Below are 14,539 nucleotides of genomic sequence, written 5' to 3' on the forward strand. Positions count from 1 at the left end.
AAGCCACAAAGCGCAAATCTACTTTGTTATCTCTATGGCAACAAGGAAAGTTGTTGACAGCAGCAAAGAGATAGAAATAGAAACTAAACTGAACTGGATAACTCAAGGAAAGTTAAAATATCTCATATAATTAAGGGTAGAATGGTTGTACAATTTCAGAGATAACCTGTCGGAATATAAAAATTAACGAAAACAATCAATCAAATTAAACAATAAATTTGCATTCAGGAATACTCCAGCAGACAAAAACAGCTAAAAATTGGATCCACGTCCTACTTACAGATGAAAGAGTTAGGGACAGAGAAGAGCTTGAGAAAGCAGCTACTGAGGATTTCATTCAATAGCCAGAGACTATTTCCCAGGGCAGAAATGGCTAACACGAGGGGTCATAGTTTTAAGCTGGTTGGAGGAAAGTATAGAGGGTTTGTCAGAGGCGGGTTCTTTACACAGAGAGTTGTGAGAGCATGGAATGCATTGCCAGCAGCAGTTGTGGAAGCAAGGTCATTGGGGTCATTTAAGAGACTGCTGGACATGCATTTGGTCATAGAAATTTGAGGGTGCATACATGAGGATCAATGGTCGGCACAACATCGTGGGCTGAAGGGCCTGTTCTGTGCTGTACTGTTCTATGTTCTAAATGGGTTATTAACAGTTCTTGAAGCACATTCTCTTATCATGGCACTTGTATCCTCATTTTCTTTCATCCTCTATCAAGTGATGTATAACCATTGTGAATATATTGTCAAATATAAATATGATTCTTTGTATATAACATTCTGGATCATAAGTATTCACAAGTTCTGCTCTGCTGCTGTAGATACAATAGATTTTTTGCGTTCACAGTGATATTTTCCTTTCCTTTCTTTCTCCCTGTAGCTACACTCTATTAAAGTCTGCAAAGGTAGTTGTCTCAAAGAACTGTATACTCAATATAGACCTCAGAGCTAGAAGTAGAAGATTGTTTTAAAATCAAAACCTAAAACGCTAGAGAATAAGGAGAAGAAACACACATAGATGATAGAAATAAACAAGAGGAAGACAAAACAGAGTGAAATAAAATTTTTGAGAACATTTGTAGCTCAGGTTGTGATGAGCTTGTAGGCTTGCATGCCGAGCCAGTGTGTTTGGTTGCAGACATTTTGTCACCCTTCTGGGTTTGCTTTCAAACACATTAAACTGAAAAACCACTGAAAAACAGAACTGGAAGTAATGCTAACCACCCCAGCAAACCGAGGCATAAAATAACAAGTGGGACAGAACACCAATGCTTCACCGGAGGCGCACTGACGATGTTACCCAGCTGGGTGACAAAATGTCTGCAACTAAACAAGCATGTCTATAACCTCAAAGTGAAGTAAAAGTAGCAGAAATTAAACTAGGAGCAGAAGTAGATCATGCAACCCCTTAAACCAGTCAATAAATTCATCGCTAATTCTCAACTTCACTTCCTCGCTCCATCTCTTTATCACTCACAGTCCAAAAATCTGTCACAACTTCAGAATTGAGCAGCCACTGTTTTTGGGGGTAGAAAATTCAAAGGTTCAAATTCCTCTTGGTGAAGAAGATGTCTACCTTAGTCCTAAATGCCAATTTCCTTAACTTGAGAGTAGGTACATCCTGGGGCAAAATTAACGTTGGTGATGTGAGGCACTTGGCCACTGGCTCGTAAGACAATGAAAAGTACATATTTATTAACTCAGGGGAGCCTAGGACTATTTCAGATTAAATAAGCCATACATAGGTTGACATTCCCATCATCAGGAATTACTGGCTAGTTAGAGACTAACAGCACTTCAGTACAAGCAACAACAAAGGGAGTAGATGGCCACCGCTTTTAATACACTGCATTCTCAACAGGAATCACTGATTGATTGCTGGAGAGAAGCAAGTGTGACCAGAATGGCCCTCAGTATTGCCAGCTCACTTGATGGTGCATAGAGGTACTGAGAATGAGTACTAGCACCCCATCATCCCATTGGAACACAGGCAAATAAAAACAGAAACACAGGGAAACACAGCAGGTGTGGCAGCATTTGCTGACAGCAAAACAGAGTTAACATTTCAAGTCAGATATTACTCTTCTTTAGAACCATTCCTGGCTCAGCTGGTCGCACTCTTGCCTTTGAGTTATAGGTTAGGGTTCAAATTATATTCCATGCTTATGAGGACAAAAAAATTCAACTGACAGTCTAGGGGAGTATCTGGGGAATGCTTTCTTGACAGACATGCCCAATGTTGCATGCAATTTTAAACTGAAGATCCATCTGCCCTCCCAGATGGGTATAAAAAAATCCCATGGTATTATTTCAAAGAAGAGTAGGAGGGTTATCCCAGGGTTTTGAAAATATTTCCCTCAGTAACTAAGAACAAGAGATCCAGTCAGAAAAATTTAAAAGAGGCTGCAAATAAATAGCAATTAACATTCCCACTGTTCACTTTCATTTTTCAAGGATCAATCTGAGAGACGATTTATTTTGTGACTTTGAACTGAATAGATACAAACTACTCTTTCAGTAACTTGATCAAAATACTAGCTTTTCAAAGTAGTTAAAAAAGCAAAAAACCAAGAAACCAACAATCAAAACCTAAGCAGATATCTAGAAGAGTAAATTACTGTTTCTCTCCTACAACTGGTAAAATATATACAATTATTATTAAACAATACTGTTACATCAAGCCATAAGATACATATCACATATTGAAAATTGGGCCTTCTTACTTTAACAGAATATACTGGACTTGATTTATAGTAGGCTTTTGAAGCAAAAGTTAAAATTGATGGTACAGTATGTTGTTTCCCCATTAAACTTAGAATCAATTGCAAATTTTGTACATCAGAAGGAAACAAATTCACTATGATATTTTATGGGCTCAGAAATGTAGCCTACCTAATGTGAGTCAGTGAGAATTACAATCGAAAATAAAATAACAGTGAAATGGATTAGAAAGAAAACATATTTCAAGTGGTATGAATACTTAGAAACAGAAGTTAAAGTGCTAACAATACACAATAATATATGACATGTATCCTACCCAGTAGCTCTCTTTGTGAAGCTCAAGTGCAGAAAGAGGACAGTGAGGAGGCCTCAGGCTTGGTGCCAACCAGTGGGCAGAAAGGAGACATGAGTCAGAGAAAGACTTGAAAAACAATTGTCAATGGCATGAACCTAATTCTTTCTATTCTGAAATGTAGGTTCCTATTATACTCAGTCATCCTGGATCCCATAGTCCAACTCAGGGAGGGGATGTCAGAGTGTCAGAGAGAGGCCCCATCATACCTTTCTCCTGCACCATCCAATACTGCAGATATATTCACTTAAGTAGGTATGTATTTGTGGTTAGAGCTGCAGTCACAGTCTGGTGAGCATATCAGGGAGACATCCTGGAGCAGCTGATGGAGGACATGACAGCCAAGTCACCTGATACTCTCAGGGCTGTTGGAGGCCCTGCCCACATTGAGCTGCTGGCAGATGACAGGCCTCTCTGTCATAAAAAAACAGTGGCTGCAATGACAAAGCAGATAAACATAAGGCAGAGCTGTCAGAGGCATTGTGCAGACATGCAGAGATAACAGAATTCTGCAATGAATAACTCAATTCTGTCTCCACAAAGGAGGTCCATCATCTATAATGAACAAGTCAGGAGTGTGATAGATTAAGTGGAATACTCTCCCCTCGCCTGGAAAAGTGGAGCTCCAACAACAGTCATGTGCCTCCACATCTTTCCTCCTGGGTCTCTGGATCTGTCCTTAAACTGATAAATTCTCTAATTCTTTGAAAGAGGCAGTCATCATCTCTTTGATTCAGTGACGTGAGGCAGAATGGAGATGTGGGTGAGACACTACTCAATTTCATAGTGGAGCCCTGGAAGAATCTGCTTGTGTAGAAAGTTAATGCTGCAGTAAATTTTAAAGGCATTGACATTGGCCCCTTCCAGTGCCAAGGTACATAGTAATTTTGAGACAGCCCATGTCAGGAACTGTCTGCTGAAACATCTTCAGCCAACACTGGCCTTGCCATCTGCAGGTTGCAGGAGCATAGGATTCTGGGACATGCCATTGCTTTGCCTCAGACTGAGTCCTCATTGAATTCACAGGAACATCCTCAGCCTCTAGTCCTGTTGTACTTCTGTCTACACATTGAATACAAATGGTTCCATCACATTTCTCTGTCATGATCCATCTACCACGGAGTAGAAATGATCCACATTGGCTCTAAAGCCTCTATAGTTCCAAGGGTACGCCCTCCAATGGTTACCTGGCTTTCACCAAACACTTGTCCCTGTGATTGAATGCCATTACAGTCATCTTCTACATGCTTATCCCAACCTATTCTCTCTTCTTCCAACAAAACTTATGAATTGTGACAGACAGCTACATATGGATCACCTTCCACCTCAAAGTCTCTTTTGCCAGCTCACTATCAGCTTAAATCAGATATAATCTCCCTTAAACTGGAGTTCCCTGCACAACCTTCTCTGTCCTGTTGAGAGATAACTGCTTCACCAGAAAATCTACAGCTGTAAGAAATGATGTCTTCAGGAATATTACAACATTGGTAGGCATGGTATATTGAACCATTGGCAGAAGATTGTATACTTCCTTTGTTCTGCCTTTCAGTTGCAGAGACAAGGTAAGGGAGGAAAATAGTAAGATGCAAAATGAGGATCAGAGAATGGCAGGAGGGGACAGAGAGAAATAAACCCAGGAGTACACCAACAATGAACAGTAGTTATTATAAAGTGAGGAGATGGCCTTATGTTATTATCTCTGATCAGTTAATTCAGAGACCGAGATTAATGGTTTTAGGATCTGTATTCAAATTCTACCATGGGATTGAATCAATGGGATTAAAAGTCCAATTATAACCATTAAACCATTGTTGTAGAAACCCACCTAATTCATTAAAACCCTTTAAGGAAAGAGATCTACTGTTATATCCTGGTCTGGCCTACATGTGACTGATAAGATCTGAAGTGACCAGTAATTCATATATTACTTAAAACTCTTTATTCTTATTTAAGGGATGACATAAAGTACAATGGAGGAGGCTCACTAGGTTTTTACGTTGAATGTTTGGTTCTCTCATGAGACAAACACAAATTGTGCTGGAGAAACTCAGTGGATCTGGCAGCATCTACGAAGAGAGAAAAACAGAATTAGTGTTTCCAAGTTATAACTCCTGGTTGGAAAATGGTGATTGTTATCCTTCTGACAAAGGTGGAGTAAAGGAAGGGGAAGAGAGGGTGTAAAAAACAAATGGGCTGATTGTGGTGAAAGAGAATTAGAGATGTAATATGAGTCTGATTTAAGATGTGAAAGGAAAAAAAAGGCTCCTCCCTGCTGAGAGCAATATGGAATAGAAGAAAAATAGAGGAAAGACATCATGTGGTCAGGCTTTGAAGTTTTAGAATTCAGTATTGAGTACTAGAGACTGTAAAATGCCTAGCAGAAAATGAGGTGTTGTTCCTCAAACTTACATTGTGCTTTGTTTGAACATCACAACAGGCCAAAGATAGAAATGTTAGCTCAACAGCAAAGTTGTTTATTGACAAGCAAACAACCAGGAGGCCAGAGTCATTCCTGTGAAAAAAAGTGGAAGTATTCCATAAAGAGTTAAGCAAGTTTGTATTTGGTCTTGCCAATGTATAGAAGACTGCACTGTGGACAGCAAGTACAGGAATTAAAAGAAGTACATGTAAAGCATTGCTTCACCAGGAAGATGTGTCTGGAGCCTTGGACAGTGAGAATGGATTAAGACCTTGAATGGTCTTGTCAGGGTGGACATTTCTCTTCTTGTGAGTGAGACTAGCTCTGCTTTAAAATTAGGAATTGAGGGGAATAAAAGAGAATCTTTCCTCTCAGAAGTTTTGTGCCTTTGGAGATCCCTGCCTCAGAGGGCAGTGGAGACAGGACCACTGACTGTTTTTAAGACAGACATAGATAGATTCTTGTTGGGCAGGGACCACACAGGTTATTGGAGGTAAATGGGAATGTGGAAAACTGAAACATCTGTCCCAAAATACAGCGAAAATCTTTGTTTATGAGTTCAACCAAAGGATCAACATATCAAAAAGACTTAGAGGCATAAAGGTAACACTGCAAGTTGCATTATTTAAGACTAGGGTCCATTCAACTGTCTGATAATGGCCAGAAAGAAGCCGTTTCTGAACTTGTTCATGCGTCAGTTCAGGCTTCTGTATCTTCTGTCTGATGAAAGAAGTTGTAGAAGTCATTACCATGGTGCAATGGGTCTTTGATAATGTTGGCCACCCTTCCATGGCAGTGGGCCGTGTAAATAGAGTCCATGGATGGAAGGTTGGCTTCTGTGATGGTCTGGGCTGTGTACAGCACATACTGCAGTTTCTTAGGGTCCTGTGCTGAGCAGTTGCCATACCACACCGTTATGCACCCAGATAGTAAGCTTTCAATTGTGCATCTGTAAAAATTGGTGAGGGACCTCATGGGCATACCAAATTTCCTGATGAAGAAGAGGTGTTGTTGTGCCTTTTTGACTGTCACATTTAGGTGAGAAGTTCAGACAAGTCGTTGGTTATTGTTACTCCAACGAACTTGATGATCTTCTCTCAACCTCAGTTCTGTTGATGTACACGGGGGCATGTTCTCCTCCTTTCTTTCTTAAGTTCTTTAGTTTTGCTGACATTGACAGATTGTTTACATTGCACCAAGACCTCTATCTCCCTTCTGTATTTTCACTCATCGTTGTTAGATATTCATCCCACTATGGTGGGATCGTCAGCGAACATGTAGACGACGTTCATTTGGAATTTGGTAACACAGTCATAGGTGTACAGAGAGTACAGTAGGGGGCTGAGGACGTATCCTTCAGGGGGCCCAGTGTTATGTGTTATTGTGGAGGAAGTGCAGTCACCTATCTTGTGGCCAAGGGTCAGAAAGCTGAGGATCTAGTTGCAGGAGGGCAGAGCCAAGACCAAGGACATGGAATTTTGAGATCAGTCTGGAGGACATAATGGTGTTGAAGGCGGAGCTGCAGTCAATGAGCAGGAGTCCTTGTTGTCCAGGTGTTCCAGGGATGAGTGCAAGGTTAGGCATACGGCATCCTCTGTGGACCTGTTACGTTGGTAGGCAAACAGTAGGGGAATGAGGTAGGTCGGGAGACTGAAGCAGATAATGGGCCATGACCAGCCCAATAGCAGTAGTCATTTAGGGACACTTGCATGTGTTTTCTTGGGTATGGGGATGACAGTGATCTTCTTGAAGCTGGTGGGGGTTTCAGCTTGTAAGAGGGAAAGGTTGAAGATACGTGCAACTAATTCGCTCCAAATGAACACTTACTTAATGTATCCATCAGCTGTTCCCCTTGTTAGGTCTCATGTATCCCTTCAGACTATCTTAGATTATAATAAGAGAGACTATTCTATTTCGTTCAGAGTGTGTGTGTGTGTGTGTGTGTGTGTGTGTGTGTGTGTGTGTGTGTGTGTGTGTGTGTGTGTGTGTGTGTGTGTGTGTGTGTGTGTGTGTGAAAGAGAGAGAGAGAGAGAGGGAGGGTGGAGGAGGGAGAGAGGGAGAACTTGGTAACTAATAAACTTATAATTCAAAACTATCTGGTTACAATGGCTCCTTTTAAATATAAATTAATTTGGTTTGGTGAAATGCATTCACAAGAAAGCAATTCTTTCTAAACTCACCATTTTGCATCCAACCAAAGGAGTGGAGTGAATAAAGAGGGGAAGACAGTTAATCCTTTCTCATCCTTCAACTGTAATAAGTTGGGAAACCTTGAGTAGGGTCTAGTGATTAGCAATTGTTACTTTGTGAAATTATATTTAATGGGATCCACTTGATGCACTGCCAGGTGTCTGAGACCTGAGACCCTGAGACTAGTTACTGAGATGAAGCAATGTGAGTAACTGGTGTTTTCTTTCTTATAGCACAAATGAGATCCCCAAACACTGAGCCTGTGACAACCTGAGAACATCGATTACAGTCTGAGGAAACCTTTCTCACAGAAGAGAACTGCATGATGGAGACACATGTACCTTGACTTGAGAGGAAATGGTACAGAATCAACGTCAGATACATGAGAGCTTAACAAATTTTATTAGAGTTTTTTGATGAAGTAATTAACATCCGTCGTAGTTAGAAGGAATCTGCAAGATGTGGTGAACTTGATTTTCTAAAAGGCATTTGATAAGGTACCACATCAAAAATTGCTACAAAACCAGTAGAAAACATGGTGTAGGGATAACCTATCAGCATTGATTTTAAAAAAGTGTTAGCTCATCAGAAGCTAGCTAGAAGGGATAAAGAAGTCTTTCTCAGCTTGACAGACTAGAAATTGTGCAGTGAGTCAAGGATCAGCTCAACTACTTATAATCTATGTCATTGATTTGGATGAGGGGATAAAATATATGGTAGCTAAGTTTGCTGATGACACAGAACTTAAGTGTCAGAGAAAGTAAAAAGAGTCTGTAAACATATATAGATCCTGAGATCAAAGTCCGCTGTGTTAAAATACCATCCACTGTTACTGCTAGTATAGAGGGATCTGGGTGTAATGGTACATCAGTCACATGAGGGCGAGTATGCAAGTGCAGAAAATGGTTAAAAAGGCAAATGAAGCATTGGTGTTTGTTGTGACGGAATTGAAATGTGATTTCAATTCACGCGTCCTCTGGGTCAGAAAGCTGAGGATCAGGTTGCAGAGGGTGGAACCTAGACCAAGGTCATGCAGTTTTCTGATCAGTGTGGAAAGAATAATGGTGTTGGAGGCAGAACTGAATCATTTCATATTTATTTAAGTCAGAGTTAACGAGCAGTAGTCATTAAGGCACACAGCATGTTTTTTCTTCAGTACATGGACGATGGTGGTCGTCTTGAAGATGTAGGATGCCCAGGGTAAATGAAGAAGATGGAAGAGGACTGGGAATATGTTCGAAATACTTAGGCAACTAAACAGAATGCTGCTTTGACAGGCTGCAGAGATCAACACACACTGTACCATCTATCTGTCTGTCTGTAGGGTCAGTAAACCACTCCAAAAGGCACGGGTTGTGAGCATTTCTAAACTGCCACTTCTTAACTCACTGTATGAACTACCTTAAAATCATTTGAGAAGTCTCGACTGACTGTTTTAGGTAAACTGAGCTTCCTGAATCTTAAAAATCAGACGTAGTCGCATAATTTGTTCCCATGCTGCAATGAACAGGAAAATTAAGATTGAAGGGAGCAAAGTAGACAGAATAACTTCCAAAAAGTTGCAGATTACAGGTAAAGAACTGAAATCACTGTTTCAGAATGTGTCTGTGAGCACAAGCATTTTCAGAAGCTGGTTATAAGTTCGGCAATTTCACTCTTTAAAGGCTTTTGAATATGTTAGTTTCACTGAATAATGGTTCCTTGCTGCATTCTCGCCTCATTGACCTGTGTGCCGTTAAAGTCCAAATTCTAGGTTAATGCCTAAATTAACTGGGGAATTAAATGTTTTAACTACTCCCTGATAGCTCAATCGTCCTTCTACAAACCTGCTTGAGTTAAGACCAGAAGTTGACAAGATCGTGTTACATTGCTAAATAGGCTTCATTTTTTTGTGGCTTAACCCCCCCATTCACATCTGAACCTGCTTTCTGCAGCAAGATGTGGATCCCCTACCCTCAGCAGGTCAAATTCTGCCTGATGCATTAGTTTTAGATGCCAGGATTCCAAATGGTTTGTTTTCTGCTTTGGTAATCTGTTCTGTCAGCTTCAAATATTCAGACCTAGGCACACACAGTGAAATATAGCTTATGTTGGCAAAGGCCTCTATATTTTCTACCAGAAAATGTTGATATTTTGTGCTCAACAGTAATTGATTGCATTCATTCATTCTGCATTTCAAATTATTCATTAAGTTACCATCTGACAGTAAATATTGATCTACTGAAAGCAGTGATTCTGAAACGAAATCACACAGTGCTTGAATCACGTGAATCTCAAATGTTTAGTCAGTGGTGTTCAGTTGAAATCACTGCCATTGAGCTGACAAGGTAATTAAGAGGATGCAAAAATACCAAAGCAGTTCCTCAGCCTAGATGTGATCAAGAATGAAACTGAGATCACAAGGATTAGACATTTCTCTAAGACCCAGCTTCAGTGACACAGAGTATTTGATGTATTGAGATAGACAAATCAATCCAGCGGTCTTTTTAAAAAAACCTTTAATGATATGGTCTTTGCTAAAAAGGCTAACAGTTGTTGCATATCCCTAGTTGCCCTTCACTTGTTCAGGCATTAGAAAAGGCGGATAAGAGTCAATATCATTGCTGTGGTGTAGGCCAGAACAGGTAAGGATGGCAGATTTCCTTCCCTGGAGCGAGTGAACCAGATGGATTTTTACAATAATTGATGATGATTTCTTGGCACATGAGACTATTAATTCCAGACTTTATTAATGGAATTTTAGAATTTTTCTCTCTTCTTTATCTTCTTCTATTTTCTTCTTAAACCCTCTTGCCCTTACCCTCAATACCCATCTCACTCCACCCACTCCTCACTCTCTCTGCTGTCCCACTCCCAATTATTCTCTCTCTCTCTCACACACACACACACACACACACACACACACACACACACACACACACACACACACACACACACACACACACACACACACACACCACACACACGCGCCCTTGGTTTAAGTTGGGACAGCTAATTATGGTGGAGGCTTGGTCTTCTCTTGTCCACACCCTGTGTGGGACCCATTTAATGTTGAGGCATGGAGGCAATGACAGGTAATATGGTTTTGAAAGTTTGGAGGGGGTTGCTATTTATAACTCACGGGAGCAGAATAATTTGCAGGGAGTGGGACAGTTTGCTGCGGAGAGTGTTTACAGGGAGAGAGTTGATGCAGGAGATTTGTGGGAAGAATTTTCAGGGAAACTGAAGAGTTTGAGTGGGTAAGGATTCGAGGGCAGTGGGAGAGTTTGCAGCGTGCGTTCACAGGGGTGTGAGCTTGCAGGGATAGAGTTCACAGGATTGGAAAGGAAGAAGGAAGCTCTTGGGGAAATATTTTGAAATTGTGGTAAAACTCATTTATTTTTGTTTATACTACAATTTTAGGAAACTGCTGCAGGGTGGAGTTCAAAAGAGTTAATGAAAAGAAATAGTTCAAGGTTAGAACTGAGATGAGAGGGATCCATGCAAAAAAGGGGCAATGTGACAGTGTGGGACCTGAACTTAGGGTAGATTGGTTTCTCACAGACGGGGGTAAGACTAAGGCGCTTAAGTCCGCATTGAGGATAGGTGAACAAAGATCTTAAGATGGGGGAAATGAGGGATGAAGCGCCCTGTGCCCTTGAGGGATGCTATCTATACTACAGAGATGTGGCAGTGAGGCAGTTTAGCCCCAATCTCTCAGGACTGTGGGTGCTGCAGAGTAGGTGAGGGACACAGGCCCATGCCAGTATATTTCCAACAAGCCTGGAGGAGTCAGCATGAAAGTTGTGACCCTGTGGTCTATGCTAACTCTTCCTAACAGGCTGCTGAATTGCGCATTGTGGTTGACAAGACGACAGGTGTTGGGATAATGCAAGTCTTCTTTGTTGCCCTGGATCACATTGATAAACAGCTCTAGGGTCTCAGTGGTCAGTTATTTGAAAACAGTGTCCATGTAAATGAAGGATGTTCGGAAGGGAGTTTAAGGTTTTGATCCAGTGACAGTGAGAAAGCAGGATATAGTTACCCTCTACTTTTGGACTCACCCACCCTCCACCCTAGTAAAAAGACTTGGCTATTCACTGGCGCGGTGGCACAGTGATTAGCACTGCTGCCTCACAGCACCAGCGACCCGGGTTCGATTCCAGCCTTGGGCAACTGTCTGTGTGGAGTTTGCACATTCTCCCCGTGTCTGTGTGGGTTTCCTCCCACAGTCGAAAGATATGCAGGCTAGGTGGATTGGCCATGCTAAATTGCTCATAGAGTTCAGGGAGGTGTAAATTAGGTGGGTTATAGGGCGATGGCGTCCGGGTGGGATGCTCTGAGGGTTGATGTGGACTTGTTGGGTTGAAGGGCCTGATTCCACACTGTAGGGATTCTACACTCTATGATCTATCCATGCCCCTCATGGTTTTATAAACCTTTATAAGGTTACCCCTCAGCCTCCAAATCTCTAGGTAAAAAAAGTCTCAGCCTATTCAGCCTTTCTCTATAACTCAAAGCCACTAGTCCCGACAAGTTTAACAATATCCTTTCTATAGAAAAGTGACCAGAATTGTATGCAGTATTCTAAAAGTGGCCTCACTAATGTCCTGTACACCCGCAACATGACATCCAAACTCCTTTACTAATGTTCTGACCAACGAATGCAAGTGTGCCAAATACTTTCTTCACCACCCTGTCTAGCTGACTCTACTGTCAAGGAACTACACACCTGCATGCCCAAGTCTACTTGTTCAGCAACACTCCCCAGGGGCGTACCATTAACTGTATAAGTTCCACCGTGGTCTGCCTTACCAAAATGCAACACCTCACATTTATCTAAATTAAATTCTACCTGCCACTCCTTGGCCCAATGGCCCATCTGATCAAGGTCCCACTACATACCTATTCTGGTGTCAACTGCAAACTTTCTAATCATACCTTCGAACCATATTCCACACCAAATAATTTATATAAATGACGAAATACAATGGACCCAGCACTGATGCTTGTGGTACACCACCAGTCAGTCACAGGCCTCCAGTCCGAAAAACAACCCTTGTCTCATAGTTTCAATCCAACTTTGAACCAATTTCTTCCTCACTAATCTATAGCTTGATGCTATGAACACTATTCTCAATATGCCCAAAACTTTTATGCTTGACATTTCACACTTGACCCTTTCATTTTCCAGGACTACAGCATATGATAGCTCCTTCCTCACTGGGCACACATTTCAGAATGTTTTCTCTTTCTGTGCCCTTAAACTACTTCTGGCCCCATTCAATATTGAGTTACTCAAAGACTTCTTCTACCAACATGTAGTTTTTGCACACCTTAGTAAGTCTTTTGCAAATTTGCTTCCCTACACCAAGTAGCAGAATGGCTCTTTTTTCACTTAATTCCAACCAAATAAGAATCTGGCTTGGACTTCTCAAAGACATTCTCTGTAGAACAAAACAAGTAATTAGAATTCCCATTGGAATGTTGATTACAGCTTTTTTTCTTTTTTTCAGTATGGTATTAGTTATTTGCTTGAAACGAACATTAAAGATTATATGAAGATAAATACGCAATTTTCTGTTTTAGTTTTAATCAGTTCATAACAATTTTTGGTTTCTAAGCTACAGCCCCATACTGAATGTTTGAGTCTTCAATATTTTCAGGATCTACTCTGAGAATCTCTAGTGTAGTGCTCAGGGAGTGATATATTCGGAATATATGTTTTTCCAGAAAATAGTGAGCTTCAGTATCATTTTAAGAGATGAATTTAAGGATTCCATGAAGTATTTACAACAGAGCACACAGTTCTCACCCTACTCAGTTTTGATCCTCAATTATTTATACTAAAAGTAATCAATAGACATCCGCTGAGATTTCCCAGCAACTTCTGTTTTTGTTCCTGATTTACAGCATCTGCAGTTCTTTCAGTCAACATTTGTGTGTAGTTTGTTTTTAGGGCACCATTTGTGAAAAATGGCTACAGCATCTGTCAACAGTCACTGCATTTCATAAACAATTGCTGCTTTAACATGATAAATGTGGAACACATTGTATCTACAGTCCTAGAAATACGCAATCTCAGTTGAGGAATGCTTCAAATCAGTATTGAACAATATCAATGAAGTTTTACATTTATGAAATGTGATGAATTAATTACTTGATTTTCCTGTAATTTTACGATTAAATTTTGAATCATATTTGATTATCTTTCCACTTACAAAGATTAAAACGGATTGTCAGTGTCTATTAAAGAACAGATTAAACCAGTCTGCAGAACTGGTCAACATGACAACATTTTCCTCTGTTATTATTTCTCGTGTTAATTATACCTAAGATCATATATTTTACATGGAGAAAATCTTAACCAGCAAGAAATGTGAGATTCACTCGATATGCTGGGAGAAAATAAATAATTTAACAAAAAGAAAGTATTAACTTTGGCCTAGGAGGAGAAACATTACCGTAAGTGGTCCAGTGTCTGAAAAGGAGATAGTTACAAGTCTAACCAACTTCACATGGCAAAAACAAAACAAGGAAAACTAATTACAAAAAGATGACTACAATATTATACACAGAGTGAAGATTGCAGTAGCTTACCTGTTTTAGTGCTTTTTTAGTATGTTGTTGAGTAGAAGACAAGACCTTGTTTTGCGCAACTGAAGTTGAAAAACTTGGACTAGTTGGAGAAGAACTGTCATCAGTCATAGGTTTGGGGTCGGAACAAACTGGAAAAAGATGTTAAAAATTGTGAGATCACTGAGTACATGGAAAACACAGTGAGACTCCTTCATTGTAAGAAAGATGTTCAAGCTGTGGTTTTTAACCAAGACTTTACATTTACAAAACAGCAGAAAACAAGTTTTTATGTGTGTGTATTAT

At 40.4% G+C, this 14,539-nt stretch overlaps 1 protein-coding gene across 1 annotated transcript in view; it reads right to left on the reverse strand.

Annotated features, from left to right (window-relative positions):
* The window catches only part of LOC125451594 (putative Polycomb group protein ASXL3), a 287,101-nt gene that overhangs the window by 187,342 nt on the left and 85,220 nt on the right, over window positions 1–14,539 (reverse strand). Inside the window, exon 5 of the mRNA XM_059646068.1 lies at window positions 14,258–14,385. Within this exon, the coding sequence (XP_059502051.1) occupies window positions 14,258–14,385 (128 nt within the window). The remainder of the gene's footprint in view (window positions 1–14,257; window positions 14,386–14,539) is intronic.

Source organism: Stegostoma tigrinum, chromosome 5 (genome assembly GCF_030684315.1).
Source record: "Stegostoma tigrinum isolate sSteTig4 chromosome 5, sSteTig4.hap1, whole genome shotgun sequence".
Lineage (NCBI taxonomy): Eukaryota > Metazoa > Chordata > Chondrichthyes > Orectolobiformes > Stegostomatidae > Stegostoma > Stegostoma tigrinum.